Here is a 26,282-nt window from a genome sequence, read left to right as displayed (position 1 = left end):
ACGTCCTGATCTCCTTGCTGGGAGTGGCTGCTGCAGAAAGCAGCAGCACCAACGCACTTATGCTCTTGCAGTGGGTGATGTCCCCCATGCCAGCAGTGTCAGTTGACATAGCTTTCGTAGTGGTTCACTCTGCACAGCACAGGCACGCAACTAGCTCTCACAGGAGGAGAGAATAAGTTCCATATGTCTTTATATTTATTTGGCTACGTATGATGAGAGGCAATACTGATGATAAGCGAGCTATTGTCTCACCTTTCAAACACTTCCTGCATTTTTAAAGCATTTTGATTTGCTCACTTGAGGACTTCATAAACCTGCTGGCATGTGGACAACACAAGATTAAATGCATGCCCTCATCCTTACACCAGCAATGTCTGTTTGTTCCGCTGCACTGAACCAGGCTGGTGCTGCTGGAGATCAACTCTTTCCTCCTCCTCCAGCCCACGTCGTTCTCCCCAGAGCTGCAGGACAAACCTCCCTTTCCCTGCACAATTTTTGGCACCTCCTTGACCAGGTGGAAGGATGGGGCAGCTCAGCTGTGAGTCTGCTTAATGACTGGCTTGTAGGCTCTGTGGTGAAAACTGTGGTGGGTCCCAGTCAGTGCCAGTTTATGTGCTGGAGATACTCTGTCCTTCAAGAAGTCCAGCACTGTGCTTTTTAGTGTTATGTTACTTGGTAACTGCAAGGTGCCAAGCAGCAGTTATGAGAATAAGCAGTAGCTTCCATGGAGGCAGCAGTGAGCGATTACCAGGAGCATGGTGTGGGGAGCACAAAACAAACACTTTGGGAAGCCTCTTCACATACCTTGGCTGGCGGATAATAGCGAAGCCCAGCAAACAGCACGTTAATAGTTTCATGTAGTATGAAAACAGTGGTGCATGCTGGTGTCAGTGGTGAGCTCAGTGATACCAAGTTGCCTCTCATTTATTCTCCAACGATTTCCCCCTCCTCCACCACTCGTTTCCCTCACTGCCATCCGTGGGACCATGCTGAGGAGTGCACTGAAAATGCCACCCAGCAGGTTCACAGAAGAAGTCAGCATATCAAAGGGAGAGGAGGTTCGCTTCCCTCCCCAGGTCCCTTCAGTTCACAATGTTACAGTTATCCAAGTAAAAACGGCAGTGAAATCCGAGGCGTGGAGACTGTGTGCACACATCAAACCCCATCATTCCTCCAATCATTCCCTTGCCCATTCATCACTAGCTATACAGGCAGGGAGCCAGACACGGTGGCACCACCACTTCTGCTTATATAGGCTCTAAATCAGTAAAGACATATTTCTCCTTTTGACTGGTCTCAGTCTGCGCTTTTGCTGGGATTTCCAGGAATATCTTTTATTGTTTAAAGCAAAGGTGTTATATCAGACCCAATTATGATTTTCATTTCCTTATTAAGACAGATGTATATCTGGAACAAGGACTTAGTGGTTTCTCTGGGGTATTTTATCCTGCTAGTTCTGTACCGAGATGAGCTCAAAACTTACACTTAGATGTTGTTTCTTCCATCTTGCTTAACTAGTCTTGCTTTGACCAGCGTTAATTCTTCTAGCTCTCACTTTCATGTCTGTGGTCCTCCTTTCTTTTCTGGGGGCTAGGGGATGTGGGGTGTAGGAGGATGGGTGTGGCATAAACCTCACTTTCCAGCACATGCCAGGTCTGGAAAAGCACTTTGAGAACATAAGTCACTTGCCTTTGTAGATATTACCTTGGTGCATAGGTCAATTTGCAGTTCAACAACCTCTGACCTGCAGCTGCATGATCTCCCTAGACTTTGTCTCCCATGAGATGTCACCTTGGACATGAGTTCATCAGAAGCCAACTTTCTGTTTGTTTTTTATTTCTAAAGGAGCATACATATGGAATCCTGAAGGCCAAAAGGTTGTTCCTATAAGCTTTTTTTAGTTCATCTTTCTTTCTTTGTACTTACAGTTTATGTTAAATTTGATATACAATTCTAACAGTACTCAGACAATCACACTCCCCAGCACCACATTTACTATCACAGCATCTTATGTATCTCAGAACATCTGTGAAGGTAAGAAGCCTGGACAGACCACATGCTCCTTAGCACATTTTTTACTAATGTTTCCAGTAGATAAAATGATCACAGTCATAGTACTGGGCACTGGCAGTAGCATGTATTTATACACAGTATTTGTGCCTAGTTGCAGTGAGGATCTACAGTTCTAACTGGCTTTTTTTCTGAGGTTTCATATTAGGATACAGCAGCAACAAATTAAAACAGGCCTGGCACCAAGAATGACATATTTACTTAAGGCCTTAATAAAGGTGCTGACTTCAGCCCTGTTCAGCCACATTTAATGGAGCAGCTCTTGAAACGTATTTTTGCAATACACTGACAGGATACTGGTAGTGTGAGAGTTTATTTCAAACAAAAATCTTCAGAATATTTTGAGTGAGTACATTGCCTTTTGTTTGTCATGCTAAAATAGACAACTTTGCAACATAGAACAGCTAGAACCCTGCTCCAACTCCCTGATATTTTTTTTTAACAAATATTCTCTCTGCTATTTAATGGGTCTGCCACCATGGTGCCCAAGTGATACTTTATTTACCCCATATATACAAAGAACAAACCCAACATCAGTCTAAACACCTTCTGCCACTACCAAAAGCTTGTTTTATTGCTTTCTGTATAAGCAGCAGAGACCATTGCCAAATAACTAAAATCTCAAAAAGGTGGATGTCTAGTGTTAGGTCCTGGTTCAGTATTTTTAAGTAGTTTTAATGTAGAATAAACTCAGCAGTAAGAAGAAATCATGGCAGTATTTTCCAAATTGATATTTAATGAAAGACTAAGTAAGTGTGAACAAATATTGACTTCTTTTTGGAGCTTCTCTCTCAGTCCAAATAACTTTATAAAATTAAATAAACCAACAAAGTAGTACATTACTCTTCTGTTGGAAGTCAGAATTTTATGAGGTTTCGCTGCCTTAATGGCAAGCTAGTAAACAGTGAAGTATTTACATACTACTCTCCACAGGCTTGATTTTGCAGCCCATCTGTGCAGAGTTTCACAGGCATGAAGGGAACAGCTTGCATGAGTGAAAGGCTTTCTCCAAGCATGCATTTGTGTAAGTATCTGCTGTTTGTGTAACTAAGAGTGCATCTGCACCCTGATCTGGATTTTCAACACAGAATGCCATGACTATAAATTCTTCTGCAACTTTGAAGTGACTCGATGCTGAGCACCGATTCCTGCCAATGCCAATTCATCATGGATGAGTTTACACTTACTTAGGCATACCTTTCTATAAAGTGTATTCTGCAACATCCAGACAAAAGTAACTTTACAAACTTTCAGAAAGTGATGTTTAAACAAACAAACAAAAATGCTAAAACCTTTCCCCAGCATTTACCAATACATGTTCATTTGCTCTCAAATAACAAATTAAAAAACCCCATAACAAACAGTGCATGAGTTCTTACCCTACATTCTATTTTCAGCTACATTTTTCAAGTCAAAAATGCAGTGTAGTGACTTGTTATTGTCCTAGGGCTGGTGTCAGGTCTTTTAAAGAAGAAAAGCTTAATGGACTACAGTCAGCTTGAACTGGCCAATTAACCACTGCAGACCTGGTCCCAGATAGGTGTAGAGTTATGAAGGACAGTAATGCACGTTGCAGGGACTAGAGAGAGGATTCAATTTGATTGTCAGGCTAAAAACACACACAGTCAGAGGCATCCTCTGCCATGACTAACTAAGAGGGAGAGGATCATCCCACGTCTTTGGGATGATCACTAGCAGGTCTGTGCTAGGACAAAATCGTGCAACTCTAAAGCACCTGGTGTTCACTGCATGTGTGCCGTGGGAATAAGAGCAAGGATCAGCAATTATGGGCCAAGACACTGCTCCGCACACAACTACAGGAATGCAGCGATACTATTTAATGCCATTTATCTCTCTAATCATGGGAATTTGGACAGGGTTGCTTCAGTTTTGACTCTGTTTCTTCCTAAGGTACAAAGAGCAACAGCAGGAAAAGATCAGTTTAGGACTGGATTTTGTTCCCCTTACTTCCCTCTTACCTCGATTCTTCAGTGGTGGCAGTGTAGGGTGCAGGTGTTTGTTACAATAATCTTGGCCTGTGCAACATTCAATAGATCTTCTTTGGTGTGGAATAGGAGTGTCCTAAAACAAACAATTTGATAGAAAGCAATTCATTACCTGTGTTGTAAATATATAGTCATTCTGGCACTTGAGAGAAAGATGTGCTTACTAGCTGGACTGCAATCTGCTACAGATTTCCAGGATGTGTGGAGTAAGGATTTCTGCCACCCAGTGTATCCAGCAATATTTCATCTAGACAATTAAGAGATTAACTCATTCCTAACTTATGTCTGTTGGTGCCCTAGTGCTGCAGAATGACTCTAATGGTGCAAGTCAGAACTGAAAGTCACACACATCCATCAGTTAGGCTTACATTGCAATAATGAGTTATTGTGGGTATCCAAAACAGTTTAGCCAGAATAATACAGGAATTGCTGTGTGGACTAATTTAACTGCTGATTCTGGTCTCATGGGAAGCTGGGTAAAATACCTTCCACGGGCCTTAATGATTAGATCATTCCTATACTCATATGAAACCATTTAAGGTTAACATGAGGAAAGACAAACACTTTAGAGCCACCTTGCTCCATTGCCCATTCCCCTTCCATTCCTGCAGATAGTCTTCCATCAGATGATCACTGTACTTGAAGGGAATTTCTGGCACCAAAAATCCAAAACCAAAGTGTAACTGCATATAAGACATAAAAGTTGCTGCAGTCTATCAAATGATATCTAACTAACTTCAGCTACCATGGAGACTTCAGGAGTTAGACTGCATTTCTTTAAATACAAACTTCCTCTGAGTGGGAGTGTTACTAGTAACAGCAGTGCCAAAACCAAAAGCATAAGTTGTTGTCAGGAGCAGCTATGGTATCATGTTTTGGGGATACACATGCACTCCCCTCTGCAATCAATGTGGATCTACGATCTGCCAAATGAACAGAAGTGAAAAACATGGACACAGTAACGTCTGTTGACTGCACTTTAATTGAAAGCTATCAAAAATTCAAGCAACACTGGCAGGAAATACTTCCTTACCCGACACTGGAAGTCTGAGCCCTCTAATCCAAGACATCCCTTGGTGACTAAATGTCCACCAGACTCATCTTCTTCTATTATAGTGAAGCAGTAGCCATCAGTGCTGAGGATTGGAAAGAATGAATCAGAAAAAGGCGCTGAAGTGAAAAATGTGCTGCTCAATATTGTTTTAAACTTTGCTCCCTGCAAGGCAAATCTGCCATTAACAAATCAACATACTAAGGTTGCTGCGGATCAGCTCTTGCACACACAGAGGATGTTGCACCTTGGAGTAAAGGCACTTACCTTTCCAACATTTCACAGCTACAAACCCCACTAACAAACATCTTAATTCTCTGACTATGGTCATTATTTTGTCAAGACTCTGGAGACGTGTACAGATGCAACCTTCAAGTTACAGAAGGTCTGCCTTGTGTGTGAGAACAAGGCACGGATACTTACATCATGAGAAAGACCTAAAGGAAGAAACATTTTCGAGATACTAAATGTAAAATATTATTAAGAGTGATTTGTGATGCCTGTTTTAACCATATTATGAACTGCAACACTCTTGTGTATGTTCTTGAGTTATCATCAACACCCTTCATAATTGTTTACTTGGGTTATAAGCTTAAAGTGATCCATAATGCTTCCGTTTACAAGAACATGCACCAGGGAGGACAAGTATACTAACAGATGGCTAGATGGTGCTGGTGATAAATGTCCTTCCTTGATGAAGGTCAAATGCCTAAATGCTATGGAAAGAGGGGGAGGAGAGCACAGAAAGGGTGACTGCATTTTATTGAAACCACTGTATATTTATTTCTCAGCACTCTGAGGGAGATATGTAATGTGTAAGAAACAAAAATTGACTGATTTGCAGGAAGAAGATCTAAAAATAAAGAAAAAACTCTTTAATACAAGACATTTAAGTCACATAAAAAGAAAATATTCTGTTATTTCCCCAGGAAAACAACACTGGTTATTATGTGCAATGAGTATTTTTCAGAAGAGAAACTCAGTTAAACCAAGGAAATACAAAGAAAAAGGGATTAGAAAACTTAAACACAGCAAAATTTCAGATGATTTGCTCCTTACTTGAGAGTCTAACAGAGCAACAAGAGCAAAGGCAATGAAGAGGCACAGTTACACATTTAAGAGATAAACACAATTTGTAAGTATTAGCTACATGACAGAGATGCTGCATAGGATCATGTCAAACATTTGCTGTGGCATATTTTTATATTAGTGGTGCAGGGTCTAGCCACAGTAAGCTTATTACTTCAAATAATAATCTATCATGGGTTATTGACTTCTGGATTTGAAAAGTACCCCATTGCACATCACAAATTACCTTCTCGGAGAAGCGAGTGATGACTTCTACCCTTCTTTGACATTGTGCATACAAGGAAGGCAAAGGAGACAGTAACCCTTCTGGGCAACTACCACCTTGATTTCGTTGCTTAAGCTTAAAATACAGGAACAATAGCATTGCCAAGAGAGACTGTAAGGAATCCATTAGAGTAGAATATTATATTGGATTAGATTTTATTTGTTTGCATGGTGCCTTTGATTCAAAGTAATGAGTAAGTTTAACCCAGGGGACAGAGCAACAAAACAATACATTGCAATCAGGTGAAACATTGCAGTCAAGTGAAACACAAAAATGAACTCGACTGCTAACAGTTCCCAGCAAAAAAAAAACCCTAACTCTCCATTCATCAAATAAAAGCAAGGCAAGGAAAAGTCAAATTGTTTGCAAAAGGGAAAAAGAGAAACAGAAAAGTCAGCAGTTTTAATTCTATTTTTCTGACTTGTCATGGGACTCTGATTCTTAGCTCATTTCTGAAAATTAAATTCAGGTTCCTCAAGTACTTCAGTTCCTCTGAATATTTTACTCCAAATTGAAAAAGGAAAACAAAATTAGATCGGATAGAGCAAAACAAAAAAGTTATAGATGTCCAAGAATAAGGATAAATCATGCTCTTTACAGACAATCTTAAAATAATGAAGGAAAAGTGAGAGAAAGAAACAGCAATGCTGAGCAGAATAAACACTGGTACTGCTTGTTTTTATCTCTAAGGAAAAAAAAAAACAAAAGTTTTCATGCAATGTAAGAATTCATTGTTTTTGAAAATTTCTGAGGTGTTTGGGTGAGAGGGAGAAGTGACTCTTCTGAAAAGAAAGAAGTATCTCCCAACTGCTTCCCCACTCCCGCCCCTGATCTGTTCTCCTGGTTCACAGGACATAGCCCTGCTTTACATACCCTGATTACCCTATCTCATACCTGCCTATGGTAGAAATGAAACTGTTCTTACTAATATAACAAATCAGAAACAAGTCAGCTGACTCTGCATCATCTCAAATTTTATGTTTATTTTGGTGACTGCACAAGTAGAAACATCTGTACATCACCTGTACATATATATATGAATTATATATATGTATATATACATGTATATATGTGTATATATATATACACAAATATATATACAAAGTAGTACAAAAATCCTATTCTCCCCTTCCTAGCAAAAATTTGTAGTACAGAACTATTATTTTCTTAAACTCTGCAGTTTGAATTCTGTGTAATTTGATTCTGCAAATGGTGTGTAAAGACAGAACTCAGTGTGATGTTGCTGAATACATCTGGATACACATCCACTAACCTCCTCCACTAAAGCATCACCTTATTAGAGTATGGTGCAGGAGAGTGATTAAATACATTTTGAATGTGATCACTAATAAGCACAGATTTGCTATGTCACATATTTGCCAAGAGTGAATTTTTACAGCCAAGTCAAACGCCAGGAAAATAGAGGGAGTTAATAGTGGAAACACTGACAGACACCGATATAGAAGGTGCTGCTACAATTAAAGATTACCACAAAGAAAGCAATGATCTTAACTCAGACCTTTACTAAATGTCAGAAGACAGGAACCGAGGCCAACAGCTTTGCATCTGCTCACACAGATGTCCTCACTGGCCAGCAGCCATTTCTCACAGAAGATGTGATTCCTCAGCTACCAAAACTTGACTGCTGAAGATTTCCCATCCGGCTCTATGTGTGTGTGACACAGCTAGGAATGGCAATATATAACTGTGAAAAGCAACACCCTTCCCTCATTCAGTGCCCATCACAGACAGACAGGTTAAGTAACTTGATGAAAAGATCCCTTATCTTTAATTTTATTTGCAAAAGAGTCCATATGAGTATTATTACTTTTGTCCACTGCTCTTTATATTCCTCATTTTGATATCAGAAAGAGCAACAGCATCTTTTAATTTCCATCCAAAGCAACATGACAAGTTTCTGCACTGATTTTAAAATGATAAAAAACATGTTAGATTGTATTATGTACAGAAACTGAGAATTCATATTCTTCTGTAAAAACTGGTTGAAATAATACAATTTGAAGATTGGCTGACTCCCAAATTGCATTTAATTCACATATTTTGTCCTTCACTTAAAGAAAATGATGAAGGCCAAATTTAGCAAAATGCTGTCTTTGGACACCATCCATAAAATAAAGAGTCATTGTAAATGTGTTCAATACAGGGTCATTTTTCAGAAAACACAATATAGTTAGCAGCTGTACATCAGGGAAGTAACATGAAATAAAGTGAGAAGAGCATTACATAGTTGTTGAGCCAGATGCATCTTCAGATGTTTGCACAACTACTCTGAAGGCAAAGAGAGACTTACAGGTGCAACAGAGCAAAGAAGGTGGCTCACAGCGGGCCACAGTTTCTGGCCACACTAGTCTCCAAGATGGTGATGCTGTTCCTACCATGCATGCTCTGCTGTGTATGGTACCTTCTGGCTCTCTTGGTGCTCAATGATGACCTGACACACAGTGAGAAACGAGGGTACCCAACACATCCTAGAGGAGCTAGGACATTACATATTACATTTTCATATTGTTATTTATAGGCCCATCAATCAATATTTTCTCTATACTACCTGCCCATAGCATTCTCGAAGGAGTGAGACATCACTAAATGTATCTTGCATTGTTTTACTAAATCACAAAGAATATCAAACAGTTATTCCTGACATGCAGGGTCACACCATAGAAAACAAGCCATTATGCCAATCTGTGAGGGAGATCCCTAGAAACCACCCAGGCTTGATGCAGAGTATATGAGATTTGACAGATCTATAGACCTGATGGTACAACTTGGGGTATGGTAACAGCACCAAGCATGGGTACTTCTGCATTTTCACCAGGGCTCTCTAGCACCTTTCACTTATGTGCAAAATCTATCTCAGTAGACTTAAGAACTATCAAGAAGAAAATAGGCAAAATAAAGATACTCATCTTCCTCTTTTCCTTTTTCCTTTCTCTTTTATTCCTTTCCTTTGTCTCCAAAATTTAAACACAAACCATATGTTTTCTTTTACTTGACCTTAAGATTACACTGCAGTTGAACTTGCATGACGTTGTTCTTCTTTAATGCTAGGACAGACTTAACATAGGTATTTGCTGTTATGGATTTTTTTTGTTGTTGTTTTTGTATAACTAAATTTAATATGCAAGGGAAGTTTTAGGTATTCCATCAGTTTCTGCACAGTAACACCAAAGTACTCCCACACAATAAAAACTATCTGAGAGTAACGCAACAGGTCTTAGTACAGAAAGGCTGGACTTCCATTACTATCTAGCTTAAGATTTCATTACTATCTAGCTTAAGATTTATATTAAATACCTAACGTGCAAGCAACACATGAGCAAAACTAAAATCAAGGAACTTCTGGGGCACACTTGAAAAGTCTGGGACGGGGACTTTGAGTTACACCCCAAAACATTTGGGGTGAAATCACCTGCTGAGCCACCAATGAGACATATGGCCCTGGCACAGGGCACAAAAAAAGACTGGGGTTTGCACAAATTTGTCTCTGTTGACCTTTAGTTTTTTGTTTTAATCACCAAAGGCAACTTAAATTACTCTGGTACAGCCCTGTATATAGGACTAAATTAAAAATAAACATAAACATTAAAAAAATTGAAAGGCTAACATGTAAGACCTTACCATAGCTCCTATATCAGAAAATGTTCAAGTTTTCCCTAAAAATTAGTTGCTTAAAAGAAAAGTTGCCTGAACTCAGTGCTTTGGTCACTGTCAAAGTCTTCTTTGTTTCACATACCAAATTACAAAGAAAATTCAACCATATCATCTGAAGGAAAAGGAGAATGAAAATAACATCGCTCAAGTGAATTATCACCTCTAGTAACTCTGAAAAAGCAACCTAATTATTTTGTTGCTTTAGATAACGAAAACTACCTCAAGACACCATTGGGCAGAAATACAATCCAGCAGGCAACACGTAAGAACTTAAACTTTATCAGCCCAATCTTTAAAACTGTCCGCATTTATTTGTGCATGAAAATAGAGTGTGACAAGGCACCTAATCAGCCTCTGCTTTTACTGCAATCCCATTACAGTCAAAGCCAATTAAATGTAACACTACATTTTAAAATATGCAATTAATTATGATTAGACGCAACTGTCCATGCATTCACTTTGTATACACAAAACTTGAAATGGAACAGTAAAACAAGGTCCTGGTTGTGTTCAAAGCAGCTTTGACCTTCTTTACCAAAAGTCTCTTATGGATCACACAGATGTTCAGAAAGAAGAATAAAGTTTCAACATGATGCAGTTTAACACAGCCTTTACAAGCAGAGGATTGTGAGCCTTCTCAAAAAATCTTAATTGTCAGGGCCCTGAGTACACTAATGATCTTCAGTTGCCAAGAGTGGCCCCACCTGAGACCCTCTTTTCCCCTACACAGACTCCCTGCCCAGGGGCTCCATGTAAGCTGAGGTCTGAGCAGTGGTACAGGAGTGCCTGTCTCCGGATCACTACCAGCCATGTGAAGGGTCACTGAGGGAGCTGTCTCTGCCTGTTGTATTCAGATACCCTCGGTGAAATGGGGTCCTGGTGAGTGAGGATTTGGCCAGCCCTAGCATCAGCCTCAGCTCCTGGCTTGGCCCCCCTTTTGCTACACCCTGACATGAATCCTCCCTTGATGAGCTGACCCTTTAGTAGATCTTCCAAAACTTGTTGTGCTCACATAATGCACACTCTAACTACATCTACTTCTTTTCTGTTAACATAGAAAACAATCTGCCTTTTAAGCTGCAGTGTTATCCTTAGCTCCCTAAAGTAATACTGGACTTCAGCTGCAGAAGTATAAAGGAAGGGAAATTCTGTATAGGAACACAGCAGGCTGCTAGAGGATTTGATATAGATATGGTTAAAAATTGGCTTTTAAATTTCTAAAGTACAGTTATGGAGAGGATTTTAAATGGCCACCAGATGTCCTCATTTTTATATAAACATTCAGACTACTATGGACAGGATCTATACTTTAACAGATGAATACCTGTGGTAGCAGATAAAAATCTTCACTTGAGATGACAGACTGCCTTTTATGAGAAATTTCAAATGGCGAACAGTGATTGCAGTAGTACTAGCTATTCTACTCCAAGAGTTTTAATTTAAACACAGCTGGAAATGCTTTTCCATTGAACTTTCAGAGGTCCTTGCTCCTGGGCTCACAAAAGGCTTCACTGCTTTGGTAAGAACCCTGGTAGGGTTCTCCAGAGCACAAGCCTTGCCTATGGATGTACTCAGTGAATTTCCCTGGCTTTGCCACGCCCTTGGGTGCCCCAGCACACAGTGGCTCATCCCTGTCAGGCTCGCAGGTCCAAGCACAGCCCAAAGCTTAACAGACAGAGCTGATAAGAGGTTTGATTTTTATTTTTTTTTTTAAATATCAAATGTAAAAGGCTTTTATTGGCTAAATCTGAGGCAAGTAGATAATTAATTCAGTAACTTTTAATCCGAAGCAATCAATTTATTCTTCAGGCAAACGCTGCAATCAATACTGCCTGAACTTCAAAATTGGGCAACTTCCTTTATAGTGAGGTTCAGTGATGATTCCCGAGTCCTTTAAAACTGTGCCAACAGTCATTCAGGCTAGGATGAAATATGAAAGTTACTGCCTGATTAGTAGGATGATCCCAAAACACAGGGAAAGTGAATAATTGCTGCTAACCTGGTTGGTTGTGCTCAAATCTTTTGAAACCTGGTCTCAATCCAGCCAGCTAACCAGACACCTAATAACTACTCTTTCCCAACAGTAGACTTAGGACCTTCTTCTCTCTATAACATCACATTTCACTTTTGATCCATAATTCCAGCTATGCAGAAAGGAGTTTAAGAAAGAAACAATTACAGACTAACAGTTAAGATGATGTAGGGAAAACAAGGGGTGTTGGGTCCTTCATACCTCACTGCAGCTCTCACACCAAGGCAATGGGATCAATAGCAATGATCACCATCATGAACAGGATTACTGCTGACAAGCCATGAAGGAAGGGTATTTAAATTGATTTCATTGTTTTGTTTTATATTATTCCAAACTCCCTCCTCAGCAATTTTTCACTTATGCTGTTGCTCACTGGGCAAGTGGCAAGGTGGGTACTGCTCAGGTGATGCACAGGACAGGAATGAGGAGCTGACCTAATGCAAATCTCCTGACTGTTCCCATATTCCTGGACAGAAAACTGATTAATATTTGATGGGTAAATTCCAGTTTTGTTTAAATTGGAAAAAATAATTTTTTCACTAAAGTAGAACATCAAAACCTGAAATCTTCAAAGATTATGAGACAAAAGGGGTTACAATTTTTTGTTTTATTACCACTTAACTGCCTATCCATGGGTACTACCTAAAAAAAAAAAGTTTGACATTTGACACCATAAGGGGGACTCTGAAGAGAATTTCTCTAAAGCATTGCAGTTAAGGAAACACGCACAGATCCATTTTAATAGAACATAATTCATAGTTCCTGGTACCATGAAAAATAATTAATGTCAATGACGCCTACAAAGCAACGTGCAACAGCAGGCCTACCCAGCTGGGGTACAAACCTTGTTCAATTGGCTCTTTAACATTGATCCCTTTGTGCTTCCCAATTCATGGATTTAAAAGTCATCTGCAACTTCCCTGTTCCTGTGTGTGTGAGACAGCACATATGAAAGCTGTTGCTCTTGCTGGGCAGGAACAGGAAACAGCTGATTCACGCTGCAGGGGATCTGCAAATTGATATCAGAGTGGGCTTTTACAGCTTTTTAAACTGACTGTCATGTGAGAGCAGTTAAGTCTAACTCCTGGCTAGAGCATGGGTTTGTAGAAAGACGATAGAAAGGGGAAATGGTATTTACAGCTGTCACCAAAACTTTGGCTACGGCTGATAGGGTGTATCTCCAAAATCATACTTGCTCTAAATATTCAGAAAAGTTTAAATTCCTCATATGAAACATAAAGAGCTCAGCCCAACTTTGCTGCAGCCAAAGCAAACTGTAACCTGCATCTTAAGCCAAGACAGAGGTTTTTGACCACTACCTTCATTCAACAGCAATTGTATGTGTCCGGCAAGAGCTGTTTTTGAGTAGGGGAACAGCAGCTTGGTTCCACCACAGGTACCCTCAGTCACCTCTGCTTGCTTCAGCCACTGTCAGGGCAACAAAACAGTTGACACTGCAACAAGACCAATTCTGAACCTTCAGGGAGCCTGTGCACATCTGTATGTGCCTCTCCTCCTTTTGCAGAGGAAGCAGAATCCAACCAAATGAGAAATTTGAAGTACTCCAAGCCCAAAACAAAACAGGAGACTATAGCTAGTATAAGAAAATACACAATGCTTCACATCAAGGTAAAGACTGTTTTCCTTTTAGTATGGAAACAAGAAAAAAAAACCCAAAGCCTTGAGGACCTACAGAAAATAGCTCAGCTATTGCAAAGATGTGCGCAAAGACCAGAGTTCTTATAAATGGTGTTCTATTAAGAGTGATTATAAATTTATAAGCATTTACTGACATTTCCATATATGTCCATCAAGTCTTCTCTCATTAACTGCATGTGCCTTTAAAAACAAAGTTCTGCCTTCAGAATATTTCATATGCAATGTATTAACACAAGTATTATCTAAAATGATAAATATCTATATGCCCTAACATAAAAATATAAATACGCAGCTGATATCTAGGTAAAAATTATCTCTGATTTTTAGACACAATGTATAACAACTTATTTACACGTTACCTCTTAAACAAAAACTGCGACACCCAACTCGGGATTGCCGAGCTACTGCAAATAGGTTTTCCCACGTTTCATCACCAAATACATATCCCACAAACCTGCAGGTGCTGTTGACTGAGTCCTCGGGGCAGTGGTGGTGGCACTGACAGGACAGCTTCTTCTGGGGAGGGGCAGGTGCCGTACTCTCACCATCTTTTCTGGTCTCCATGCTCAGCTTGCCAGAACTTCGCAAGGGCATGTTGTCTAGAAAATTAGCTCTAAATATAAGAGGGGGGAAAAAAAGAAACAGTTCTAGGCTGCGTTGCAAGACTTGAAATGAAGGTTTTAATGTGTTTCTATCCATCAAAATTTGAGACAGTTATTTGAGACAACAAATAACTACAGAGTGGTTTTCTGTAGGCACCTCTGGAATGGTCACCGTTTGAGGCTTATGGGACCTTGGTGGTATTAGATCAAAGGTGCTGATGTTCAAGTTTTGCTGCTGCCAAGATATATATTGTGCTTTTATTATTATATATTGCACAGCACAGCTTTTCTTCTATTGCATTACACAGGTCAAATCCTTGGTTACACCTTTGAGCTTTCTTTATCTCTACAGCACTTGGCACAATTCTACATCCACTGAACCCCATAAAAATCAGTGGGATTTATGGTACTCCAGGCAGGACAGAACACAGGCATACAAATTAACAAATATTTAACAGAAAGTGATGTTCTTTCCAGTTCAACAATACTTTCTGTGACTGAATTGCATAAGCACTACTTGGAAAACAAGGAAAAGGGTTAATTTCTGTAAAAAAAGTCTATAAACAAAGTAAAAGACAAGAATGTGTTTTAGAATGAACAATGCTGAAATATATGGAGGTGATTATTTATAAAATATCAGAGTACTGAGTCTCTATGGAGCTGGTGGAGTACAGCTGGAGATGATGGTGATAGGCTAGGAGCTGTTCAAGCAACCTTCCCCAGCCTTCAGCTCTACTCATAAATATCAGCTTTCAGTCCTTGTGAATGTTTTAAACCTCAAAGCTTCAACTGGCAGTTCCTCACTTTCCTTTTGGTTCCCTGTAAGAAATCTTACTAAAGGGTCATTTAAAAACAGCTGTCTCCAACAGAGTAGTTGTAGAGCAGGCTTGAAATTCTTGGTTTACTGTTGTCTTTAGAAACAATTGGCGTTATAATTATTTTGATTGGCTCCTGAACTGCTGCTTTGACTCCAAAATCTTCCCTAAATCTCCATCATCAGGACTGATATATTGTGGAGCTGACAGAAAATTCTATCCTATTTAGCTCCCCACAGAGGGATGGAGTGGGCAAACAGGCAGAGGTAATGGGAACAAGTAGCTACACTTCAGAGCTTGGATGGCAAGAATAGGCTGAAAGACTCTGAAACAGTGAAAGGCTGGAGGAAGCTCAGGGCTATTCAACCAGTCCATGCCTTTAGGAAGACTAACAAAGTCCAGCCTGTGCTCCTGGGTGTGTGGGACCAGCCAGTGCCTCGAGCACAAGCGTGCACATCATGCCTCCCAGCTGCGTACCTGCAGACCTCTCCTCTCCTGTGCCAGCTCTGACAGGAAAGTCCTGCAAATGGATAGGCACTGGGAACAACTGGCAGACAGGCTTTAATTTTCTTCAGTGTAACAGGAGACATGCAAGCTTATCCCTGGCCAACTCGGAAAAAGAGCTGAAACTTGTTAGCTCTGGGGAAAGTGGGGCTTTGCACATGAGAACATTGCATTTAGAGGAGCGTTAGCTTTTTTGAACATCATAGCCCTTCCACTCCTTGCATACTTCCTGCACAAGAGGTACATTAATAATATTAAGGGGATACACTTGAAAGAGAATCATGCACCATACCAGACTAATACACCTATGAAATACAAAACTCATGCAGCTTGGCCTTTGCTCAGTACCTATGCATCCCACAGAAACTAACTGGAGTTTTGATTAGCTCACCTTTTTTTAAAGTCAAACCAGAAAATTAGTTACAAAGCATACACAAACTGTGGGCTTGCAAACCTTGTGCCCAACATTAAGATCTAAACTGGATTCATGACACAACTGGATGTCAAAGTCCCACTTGGCAAAATTAGAACTAAATGCATTAGTTCACTCAAGATGCATTGTGTATCTGTATTGTTGTGTACTTGTAGCTGTACCATAAGATGGAGTAGATGCATAAATTAAGAAGAAAAATGCACTGGTTTTTGTTTTTTATAATATCATGATGATACATTCAAATGAAGCCTGTGTATAACAAATCAACAGATGTTTGCTCCCTGGATCACAAGATTAGGGATTATGTAAATTCTCTTTCAATCAGCAATTTTTATCTGTATTGCTCTGAATGGGGAATCTTCGACTATTAATATTCCTGTCAAGGATTTTCAGACTTCAAGCTCATGAGGCAACAAAGTGAACTTCAAGCTCATGAGGCAATTGAGTGAAATAGTTTGCTTTGTGCATCATTTCCATGGCTCTTTCTACAAGCTACCTGCAGTTTCAGCAGGGATCTTTCCCCAGCAAGGAGTACAATGACAAAAGCATTTTACACCTAGCAAAGAAAAAGGGAAAGGTTTAATTACACATTAGATCGTGCCTGAAGATGTTAAATTTAGACAGCTAAATACCTTCCCCACAATATATACAATTGTAGATCATTCCTTTTTTCAACAAATAAATAAGGCAGCCATACTCCAGTGCAATCTACACCCATCCCTCATCAGGGATGTGATCATGAATAGCTCCTGCAAAACTTGCCATAAACAACAATAGCTTACACTCCTAGACCTGGTTGTACTCTTGGATATAATAAAACAAGTGGAAGTTGCTGAATTAGAATCAAATATCTGAAGTACCATCAAAGAATCACAGCTGGCTATTTAGAGACATAGTTTGTTTTTCAGAAAATGCAGGACAAGTAGGCTGGCATTCAAATTTACACTTTCCAAGAGTGGGAAGTAGGAATGTAGCCTAGCATTTTGCTTTCAGCTAATGGCCAGGGTCAAAACTAGTGCGAAGTCATTGCAGTTCACTGTCAAATACATTAAATTGAATAAAAATAAAAGAGTTATGAATAAGACCCTTTCAATCAAGCTATTTTCTGTCTTCTACAATGAAAACATCTTCTCACTCTATTCTCTTGCTCCTTTCATGCCTTAATTTCCTGGTTGCTAGCTAAAAGGATGGGCAGATCTTTTGCCACTGAAATTCAGATGTCTCTCCAGCAGATAACCGTAGAACATGTAAGAACTCTCCTCCCACTCAGAGCTGAGTTTCAACAAGGTCTTTTGACCTCTATGTCTGCTTGACTTTAGAGCAGAAAGATTTTCAAGCAGTCCCTTCCCCAAAGTGTAACATGTAGGAAGAAACCCACATGAGCTTTCCAGCTTGGCAACAGGTTGCCCCCGATTTCAGGCGTGAAATGCACAGTTTGGGATGGTGAGCAGCTTGCTCATCTTGCATTTGTTTCTGTGCTGTAACAAGCACATCTTGGTCAGGCAGCCTTGGCTCTGTCTAGGGATTAGAAGCCTTTTGGGTTTTGAAAGCTCTCATAAGGAGATATATCCAAGAACCTTGAAAGCAAAGGATTTCAGGCTATTTAAGTTTGGCTGCTTCTTTGCTGTAGCTTATTCTGTTGCAGTCTGCTTATGGTCAGCTTCCCATTGAACTGAGCACAGCTTGGGAGAACTGCAGAAAAACAGTGGTATCAAAAATAAGGTTATTGTAGTCTGCTGAGAAACCTACTAACTGCACCAGGGAATTAATCAAAACAGTTGAAAGCTTGAAGGTCACCATTAGAATGGTATACCTTCATCAAATTTAGTTGGTTTTCTCAGCTTATCTCTCTTTTTCCACTAAAATTCACCAACATGTACAAAGCACCTTCCACGACAAGGACTGGCAGTCAGCCACCATGGCTTTTACTTTCCTCTGTAGGATTGGGACCACTGAAAACTGTGACGTGATGGCCTCTGTTATCACTCTGTTACCCGAGAATTGGGACTGTGTGCAGCACGCTACTACTGTGTTTTTTCCAAATGTGTGTCTCTCTCTCCATGCTTTGAGCTCCTTTATGGAAAGGTACACCTACAAATATCCTGAATCTAGGAGAAGGAAAACAAGGAAAATAAAGTGCTGTAAGATGAAAGTCATTCTCATAGTCATTCAGGATAATGCTAATGTCTAGTTTAAAGCCCTATTAACCTCCATTGTCAACAAATCATCCTATTTGTATATATTCTTCCACTTTGCTTCCCATCCCTCCTACACTTCACGGTAATCTGTGAGCACTAAGATTTGCATCCAAACACTAACTTTGTCATGTGGCAAACTCTTCCATGGCATTTCAATTAGTTTTGCTATCATTTTCTTAAAATGACTGAGATATGATTACAGATCTCCACTCCTCAATCACAGTGAAGTAACTACCAGGATGAATTATAACATGGTTTTAAACAATGTTGTTGTTTATTGGTTTGACAGGTTTGTAGACAGTGGTACCTCGCACACAAAAGGAAAATCACCTATTTAAGCTTTGCATCAATTCAAGTAGGTGCAAAAAAAAAAAAAAAAATCTGGTCTAGAGAGCCCATCTCTTAGTGTACATTCAGTCCTCAAGATCTCTGCCATGGCTGCCAAGGAGTACTTCAGCCCCTGCCAACCGTAGCCATAGTTATGCGATTTGGACAGAAATTTCCCCACTAGAACCTGGAAAAAGCCCAGTAACTCATTTCACACTGGCTCACAGCCATCAGATGGTAATGACTTTTGGGCACTGCTCTGATTCAACAAGTCTGGTAATGCAGGAAGTGAAAAGCTCTTTATTCTGCTCCTCTGCATTCTGTAGTTTAAATGTTAAGCCATCCTGTTCCTGGAGGATGAAGAATTAGCAATAGTTATCTCAACAGACTGATTTCTGTGCCACAGCTGTGTGATTTATGTGCTGTCTATGCAGTGAGAAAGCAGATCTCCCTGACCTTGCATGGGTTTGTCAGGAGTAAAAGTCAGACTTGCTCCTTCCCAAAACAGATGCTAAGGGCCACCAACAAGCATTTTCAGGGAAAAAAAGTGTCAGAGTCTGTGCTTACATCTTTCAACTTAGGGTATTTGAAGCCTCAGATTGATTCAATATCATTCATTCATATTTTCCCATTCTAATAACAACATCTGGCTAGCAACAGCACCCACTGACTGAGAATGATGCTTACTACTTCAGAGAAGGTACACACCTAGGAAGCTTTACACATCATGGAATAGCTTTTTCAGCTGCTGCTTTGGACTGGAAATTAAGGATATTCATACAAAAGTGTCTGAACAGTAACTGAAAACAAAACAAAGCAACCCACTCAAACTTCAGAAGAAAATCAGTCAATTTGATGGAAGTGTTAGAGGGAAACTTAAAACCATAAGATGGCTTCATTTATGCCCTGCATTAATCTACATAGTGCACTTTTCCTCAAAAAAATCTTTTATTAAAATACAAAAGTATCTTGCAACACCCTGCTAGAGTTTCCTATGCCATATCATAAACCACAACCTGATGACTTCCCCCCAGGACACAGTTATACCATCAACATGATTGTTTTAGGAGAAGGGGAAATAAGCAACTGCTAACTCGCTCTACTTTACAGTCATCAGATAAAAGAATTTCCATGGGATATTTTTTGGCAAATAGTCAGCAATGAAAACACAGCACAGTTAAAGAACTTGAAATAAATTGCACCTCTTAACTCAGCCTGATCTACTGTGTAAAATAGTCAAGAGGTAACAGTAAAACACTTTTTTATTGGTGATAAATATATAACAGAGAAGGAAAACTGGATCAAGATAGTTTCCTTTGCTGGATATTCAAGGCTACAATAAAACTCAAGAAAAGACCAGATGTTGACCTGCATATTTTTGATCTAAAAACACAGTAAACAAAATCTAGCAGTAATACACCAGAAAAATGAAAACAACATGCTTTCCTTTTCAGCGTGTGACTATATTGCACTAGTAAGCCCAAACTCAAGTTGGTATCAATTAGTGTTTGAAAATAGCTGTACCTTGATATATATTTACTGTAATAAACTGATATACTAAAAAAATTGTAGCATTGTGGGGTTTGTGTATGATTTACACCATTTCCCACCTACGCTGGATTTCCTGTACACCAAAGTATATAGAACCTACACATTGCTCCTTCTTATCTGTATATTTCAAAATTTGGGGTCATTTTGCTTCTATTCATGATGCAAATAAAGTTTAAAATATATTGTACTTTTAAACAATCCATCAAGGTAGTTTGCTTAAAAACTGTTTCTGTCTATACTCATAGAATTGCCACTGAGTGCCAATATAGCTATATGCACAGAGCACCACTTTAAACAATGTATTTATTTTTCAGAATTATTAGCTAAATGGTTACATTCAGCATGGAATGTAATAAGCTGTGACAAAGCCACTGAGAAAAGGCCCTTCAAATTAATACCCATACCATACTACTCCCAACTTAACACAAAGGCTTCTTTGGTGTCATTGCCCATGGAAAATGAACATGTAATCTGCTGTCTACCATTACATCACAGGAGTCTCTGACCCAAGAGATCGTGGTAAAGGAATGCTGAAAAGAAGACCTTCCCTTGGTCAAAGAGGATTCTGGTCTAGAACACTTAAGCAGAGATCCACAAGTCCATGGGCCCTGATGGGACCCATCCACGAGTGCTGAGAGAGCTGGCAGACACCGTAACAAATCTCTGAAAGGTTGTGGCAATCCAGAGAGGTGCCTGAGGACTGGAAGGAAGCAGATATCACCCCAGTTTTCAAAAAGGGCAAGAAGGAGGACCCAGGGACCTACTGGCCAGTCAGCCTCAGCTGAATCCCTGGAAAGGTGATGGAGCACCTCATTCTGGAGGCCATCTCTATCCACATGGATGACAATAAGGCGATCAGGAGTAATCCACATAGATTCACTGAAGTTAAATCACGCTTGACCAATCTGATTGCCTTCTTCAATGAAACCCCTGGATGGATGAGAGGACAGAAGTGAATATTGTCTGCCTGAACTCAAGCAAGGCTTTCAACACTGTCTCTCACAACATCCTCATAGGCAAACTCAGGAAGTGTGGACTGGACGAGTGGACAATGAGGTGGACTGAGAGTTGGCAGAATGGTAGATCCCAGAAGGTTGTAATCAGTGGCACAGAGGCTATTTGGAGGCCTGTCACTAGTGGTGTCCCCAAAGGTTTAATACTAGGTCCATTAACTTATTCATCAATGACTTGTGTAAAAGGGCAGATGTCTCCTCAAGTTTGCTGACAACAGAAAGCTGTGAGGAGTGGCTGATATCATAGCATGCTCTGCAGCCCTTCGGAAGGACCTTGAGAGGTTGGAGAGATGGGCAGAGAAGAAACATCTAAAATTCAACAACAGCAAATGCAGGGTTCTGCACCTGTGGAGGAATAACCCCAGGTACCATTATAGACTGGGGGCCGACCTGATGAAAAGCAGCTCTGCAGAGAAGGACCTGGGGATCCTGGTGGACAATAACCTGTCCATGAGCATCACCTGAACAAAACAGGGGATGGAAGTTAAGGTACAAAGATGTGAAATGAGCAGTCTGGATATTAAGTTACAAACAACAGAGTTTGTGCCACACTCTTCGCTTAGAAAATTTTTATTAAAAAAAATAGGAAGATTGCTGTTAACATTCAAAGTTAGTTAGTTCTGCTTCTAAGCTGCAAATCACCACATAGACTTGCAGTTCTCAGCAGCAAACATCAAATGCGACCATCAGGAGACTACGCAAATATCACTACAAGCGATCTTGAAAACTCTCCTGAACAGTAGCAACAGGGGAAAAAATACGCAGATGGGAAGCAATGCAATGTGATACCGTTGCTACTAATCTATGCTTTGCTATTTGATCTTCAGGAAAGCAGCAAAGATTGCACTCAGTGAGCTGTAGATTTTTACTTATTATCATTTCAGATGATATTTAGACTGAGGCATTCAGACAATGGAATTTAAAAGAAACAGCAATAGACAACTTTGATCCTGTGGCTCTCTTAGATATGTTTAACAAATCATTGTCACTCCTGTTCCCTTTCCCAGTTATAAGAAACACAAGAGCACCACACAGTTAAGACAAAAATAGCACCTGGAAGATAAAAATATCAGCTAGCCATTCTCGCCCCAAGATCAAAGACTGCACCTGTATATTAAAATATAATTACATGCGCACATGCCATGCTTGCAGAAAACAGTGCCAACATTATTCAGAGGTGCCAGCGCCCTTCTAACTGACTGGGTCTGGCTGTTCGCGAGTAGATGTGACATAACCCCAGCTCAGCCTAAAGAGCAACCTACTTCACAAATTACTAACCCCTTTCTAATTCCTACTACATTGGAGTCATTCCCTCTCACTTCTCATAAGAATAAATTAAACAGTGTAGATATCTACAAAAACAAAACTGTCATATAGCTATGTTATGGCAAAAGCATGGTATATTTTTACTGGCTTTTTAAAAATTTACATATATATATATAAAACTTTATTGATTAGCTTATCATGCTTCTCAAATCAGGGGGATGATGCTTCCTACCAATTTCCCTTCCCACTTTTCCACAAGTGCCTATCTATCTCCCAGAAGGACAGATTATTTAGTGTCTGAAAAAGGAACTAGTATATTTTGATAGTTTTTCATGGATGAACGCCAAATGCTTCCCTAAATCCCACGTGATTATGACACTCTCAGCAACTAACTGTTGCTGAATGAAGTGCTCAAGGATCTGCAAGAATTTTTCTGCCTGGAGGTAAATGCCACCCTGACAGGCCACCAGGCCAAGCAGAGTTTTAAGCAATTGAATAAGTGACAGTATAAATTCCTGCCCTGTTAAGCTGCCAAGGCAGGGACTGCACTGAACTGACTGCTGCTACTGTTGGCCTCACCACACACACCGCGCAGGGATTTGAACTGCACGTGTAGAAAGTGTAAGTGATAAAGAAGATCTTTGTGTTCACGAAGGAGGGCTGAGGCACAAATCTTATCTTCTGCAAACATGGCCGAATGCAACAGAAAGTGTCACTGACTTATTCACTTTGACAGAAGACAAATAAATCCATTTAGAGGGGGAGGAAAGCATCTCTACTGCAAACCAAAATTAATTGCGTGCATGGAGCAACAATAATTAATTTTGACCACAGACATAAGAGCTATGGTTTTCCCGAAGTGTTTGAGTAGCCTAAAAGCATTTCCCTGTCTGAACGCCTCAGAGCATCTGCTGAGCTGGTGTCTGGGCAGGAAGGAGGTGAGTGCCACACGAGCCAATGGCACTGCCACCAAGCCATTAACCAGTCCCCACTGGCAGGCTTCCACTGGGCTCTCTGCAAGAGGATGAACCAGCCATCAGCCCCACTGGGTTTGCTCGCTTTGTTTTTTTCCAATGTCATATGGATATATCTTCACAATTACACTCCATAAAGAACCTCAAACTCTAAGAAAGAAATGTGAACTGCAAACACGCTTGCAAACTTGTATCCCATGTGTTCTTCTCCTTGACCAGAAGTTTTCAAGAGCTGCATGACCACCTTTGTCTCATTAGAATTCTCTACAGATTTCTCTACAATTCTAGTCAAATGTAAAACTTTTTTTTTTTTTCAGTGCCCAGCCATATATGGACAGTGATGAAAAGTTTTAGGAGAAAAAGTACATTTGTTTTTGACTATTTTTTCAATTTTTTCAATTAACTAGTTTTTGAAATGTATAGAACAGATGCAGCATTTTAAGAAGCATTACTGACATACACATGCACCATATATTGACAAAATACCTTTAAAATTAGACAGAATGGTGACTATTGCTAAGGCTAAAATCAGTCTCAGCTCTGTAATTTATCCTCACAAGGCAAACCTGGCATCAAAATTGGCCTATTATTGCCAAAATTTTTAATTAATTTTTAAATTAAGTTAGTTTTTAAATTAACTTCAAATTCAAAGATTAATATAAAAGGACATTTCATTAGAAAAAGTGAAACATCCTTTTAAATTCAATATCAGGCTGAATTCCAATTAGTAGTTCTTTCAAAATCTCTTTTTTCCTCAATCCTCACCAAAAATGGAAACAGGAAATCTTTTTATTTATCTGCAGTATTTTCTCTGTAAATCTACCACCTTTCTCCTTAAATCTAAACCAAGTAAAGTGCACCTAAAGGTTTCCAGCAGACTCCTGATGCCATACAAAGTCTGACCCACAGTCCAAGCAAATGAATAGGAAATCTCTAGTATGTGTGTGTGTCCCTGCAAGAAGTGAAGCTGCAAACACAAGACTGTGCATCATGAGCATCTGGCTCCCTGTTGCCCCATGGGGCAGCCCCACATCTTGCCAGCACACCAGCAATACTGCTTTTTCTTCAGTCATGCATTTCCCTTTTTGGCCTTTCTGCAGAACCCACTGAACTTCACTGTTTTCCTTTTTTTTTCAGTCTCTGTAGTGTTCTGCTCAAACCAGGCTTTAAAAAAAAAATAAAAAAGAAAATAAAAGAAAGAAAAAAGAAGAAAAAGAGAAAAAGGGGGGGGGGTTGGAAAGCACAAGTGCTTTGTGAGCTGAAAAGCTAAGCCTTCTACTTACACTGGGGTTTCCACGCGCTTGCTACATCGCTGCCAGATTCCCTGAAGATGAGAGTCATGTGAGGAGGCAGAGGGTGGCTCTCAGGGCTCTGCTAAGCAAACACAGCATCGTAGGCTGGGCTAATCCTGCACCTGTGGCATGTTATTCAGCAGTAAAGAAATGTAGTCCAGACTGCCTCTGCTTAATACGGCTCAGCTGTTTCTCTCTGTACTCTCTTTGATTGTAAGCTGGCAAACAATATTATTTCAGCCAGGCGCAATGGAATATTCAGGCTACATAGGATATGACAGCAGAAAGGTGAAAGAAAAAGAAAATCCTGGAATTACAAATAAAACAGAGATTCTGAGCACTACAGAATTTCTAATTATTTCCAGATGGCTGACAACGGCTTCCAAGGTCAGTATGTGAAATGCTGACTGAAGCTGGAGCCCTCTGCTCCTCACCTCTCTTTAAAGAGTGTCTACCTGTGATACAGAACACACACCACAACAGCCCTCATTTATCCAGTTCAATACATATTTGCCAATGAATGCAATCACAAGAAGGTTTCAATGCTTTTTAGGATGCCCCCAGTTTACTTTGTAGGCAAAACAAAAATGCCAGTTGAGAACTGACTATTAAAAGAAATGGTATGCAACCAGCAATTCGTGATTTTACTTTCAGAGAAAGAGCCACCGAAGAGACCGTGAAGTTGCTAGCAGGATACATAGGCTTTATAATAGCACATTACCAAAAAAAAAAAAAAAAAATTAAAAGGGGGGGGAAAAAAAAAGAAAAAATAGGAAACTTGACAAAACTGATACAAACAGCATCAAAATTAGGTCTTGTAATGGAATAATTGCAAGAATTTCACTCTAAGGTAGAGTATATAACAATTGAGAGTGATTTATGATCCTGATATGTACTGTACAATTTGACTAACCACTGTTAAAAATTCCATGTAATTGTGATCAACATACATATATATCTTATATATATATATAAACCAAAAGAGTATTATTTAAGAACAAAACTCCACATATAAATATTTCAGATACTTGAAATAATTTAGTTAACTTATAACTTTAATGCAAAGAAAAGTAAGCTAATAATTGGAATTTATTCCAGATAACGTGGCCATAATATATCACACCCCCTTCACATAACATCTATCACTTCCATGGTGTATGTAACTGTTAGAGATGACCTGTAGCTACTGTAACTAATGCTTCTTTCTGATATTAAGTTGTAAACATCAGACATTGCAGTCAGAACATGCTCATGGCATTTGTACTTAACTGCTTTTCTCTACAAAATGATACTATGGTTTCTACTTCGTCATTACCTAACCTAATTCCATGTTTGGAAACTGGTAATGAAAGAAAGAGGTATCTGCACATTCAGAACTATGTATTCAATTTCTTGTTGGGAGGCTTATTGCAGCTGCTGTTTATCACTGGGATTATTTCCAAAGAAGTAAGAGCTTTATTCCC

The 26,282-nt window shown here is 39.7% G+C and overlaps 1 protein-coding gene across 3 annotated transcripts in view; it reads right to left on the bottom strand.

The window, feature by feature from the left end:
* BMPR1B (bone morphogenetic protein receptor type 1B) overlaps nt 1-26,282 on the bottom strand; it is a 241,493-nt gene that overhangs the window by 19,156 nt on the left and 196,055 nt on the right. For all 3 annotated transcript variants that reach the window (XM_064651940.1, XM_064651941.1, XM_064651942.1), the window contains 3 exons: nt 14,299-14,457; nt 5,110-5,212; nt 4,050-4,152 (listed from right to left, as the gene is read on the bottom strand). In XM_064651940.1, the coding sequence (XP_064508010.1) occupies nt 4,050-4,152; nt 5,110-5,212; nt 14,299-14,438 (346 nt within the window). In that variant the 5' untranslated portion in view covers nt 14,439-14,457. The remainder of the gene's footprint in view (nt 1-4,049; nt 4,153-5,109; nt 5,213-14,298; nt 14,458-26,282) is intronic.

Source organism: Pseudopipra pipra, chromosome 4, assembly GCF_036250125.1.
Source record: "Pseudopipra pipra isolate bDixPip1 chromosome 4, bDixPip1.hap1, whole genome shotgun sequence".
Lineage (NCBI taxonomy): Eukaryota > Metazoa > Chordata > Aves > Passeriformes > Pipridae > Pseudopipra > Pseudopipra pipra.
This window is presented reverse-complemented; position numbering and strand designations above follow the sequence as displayed.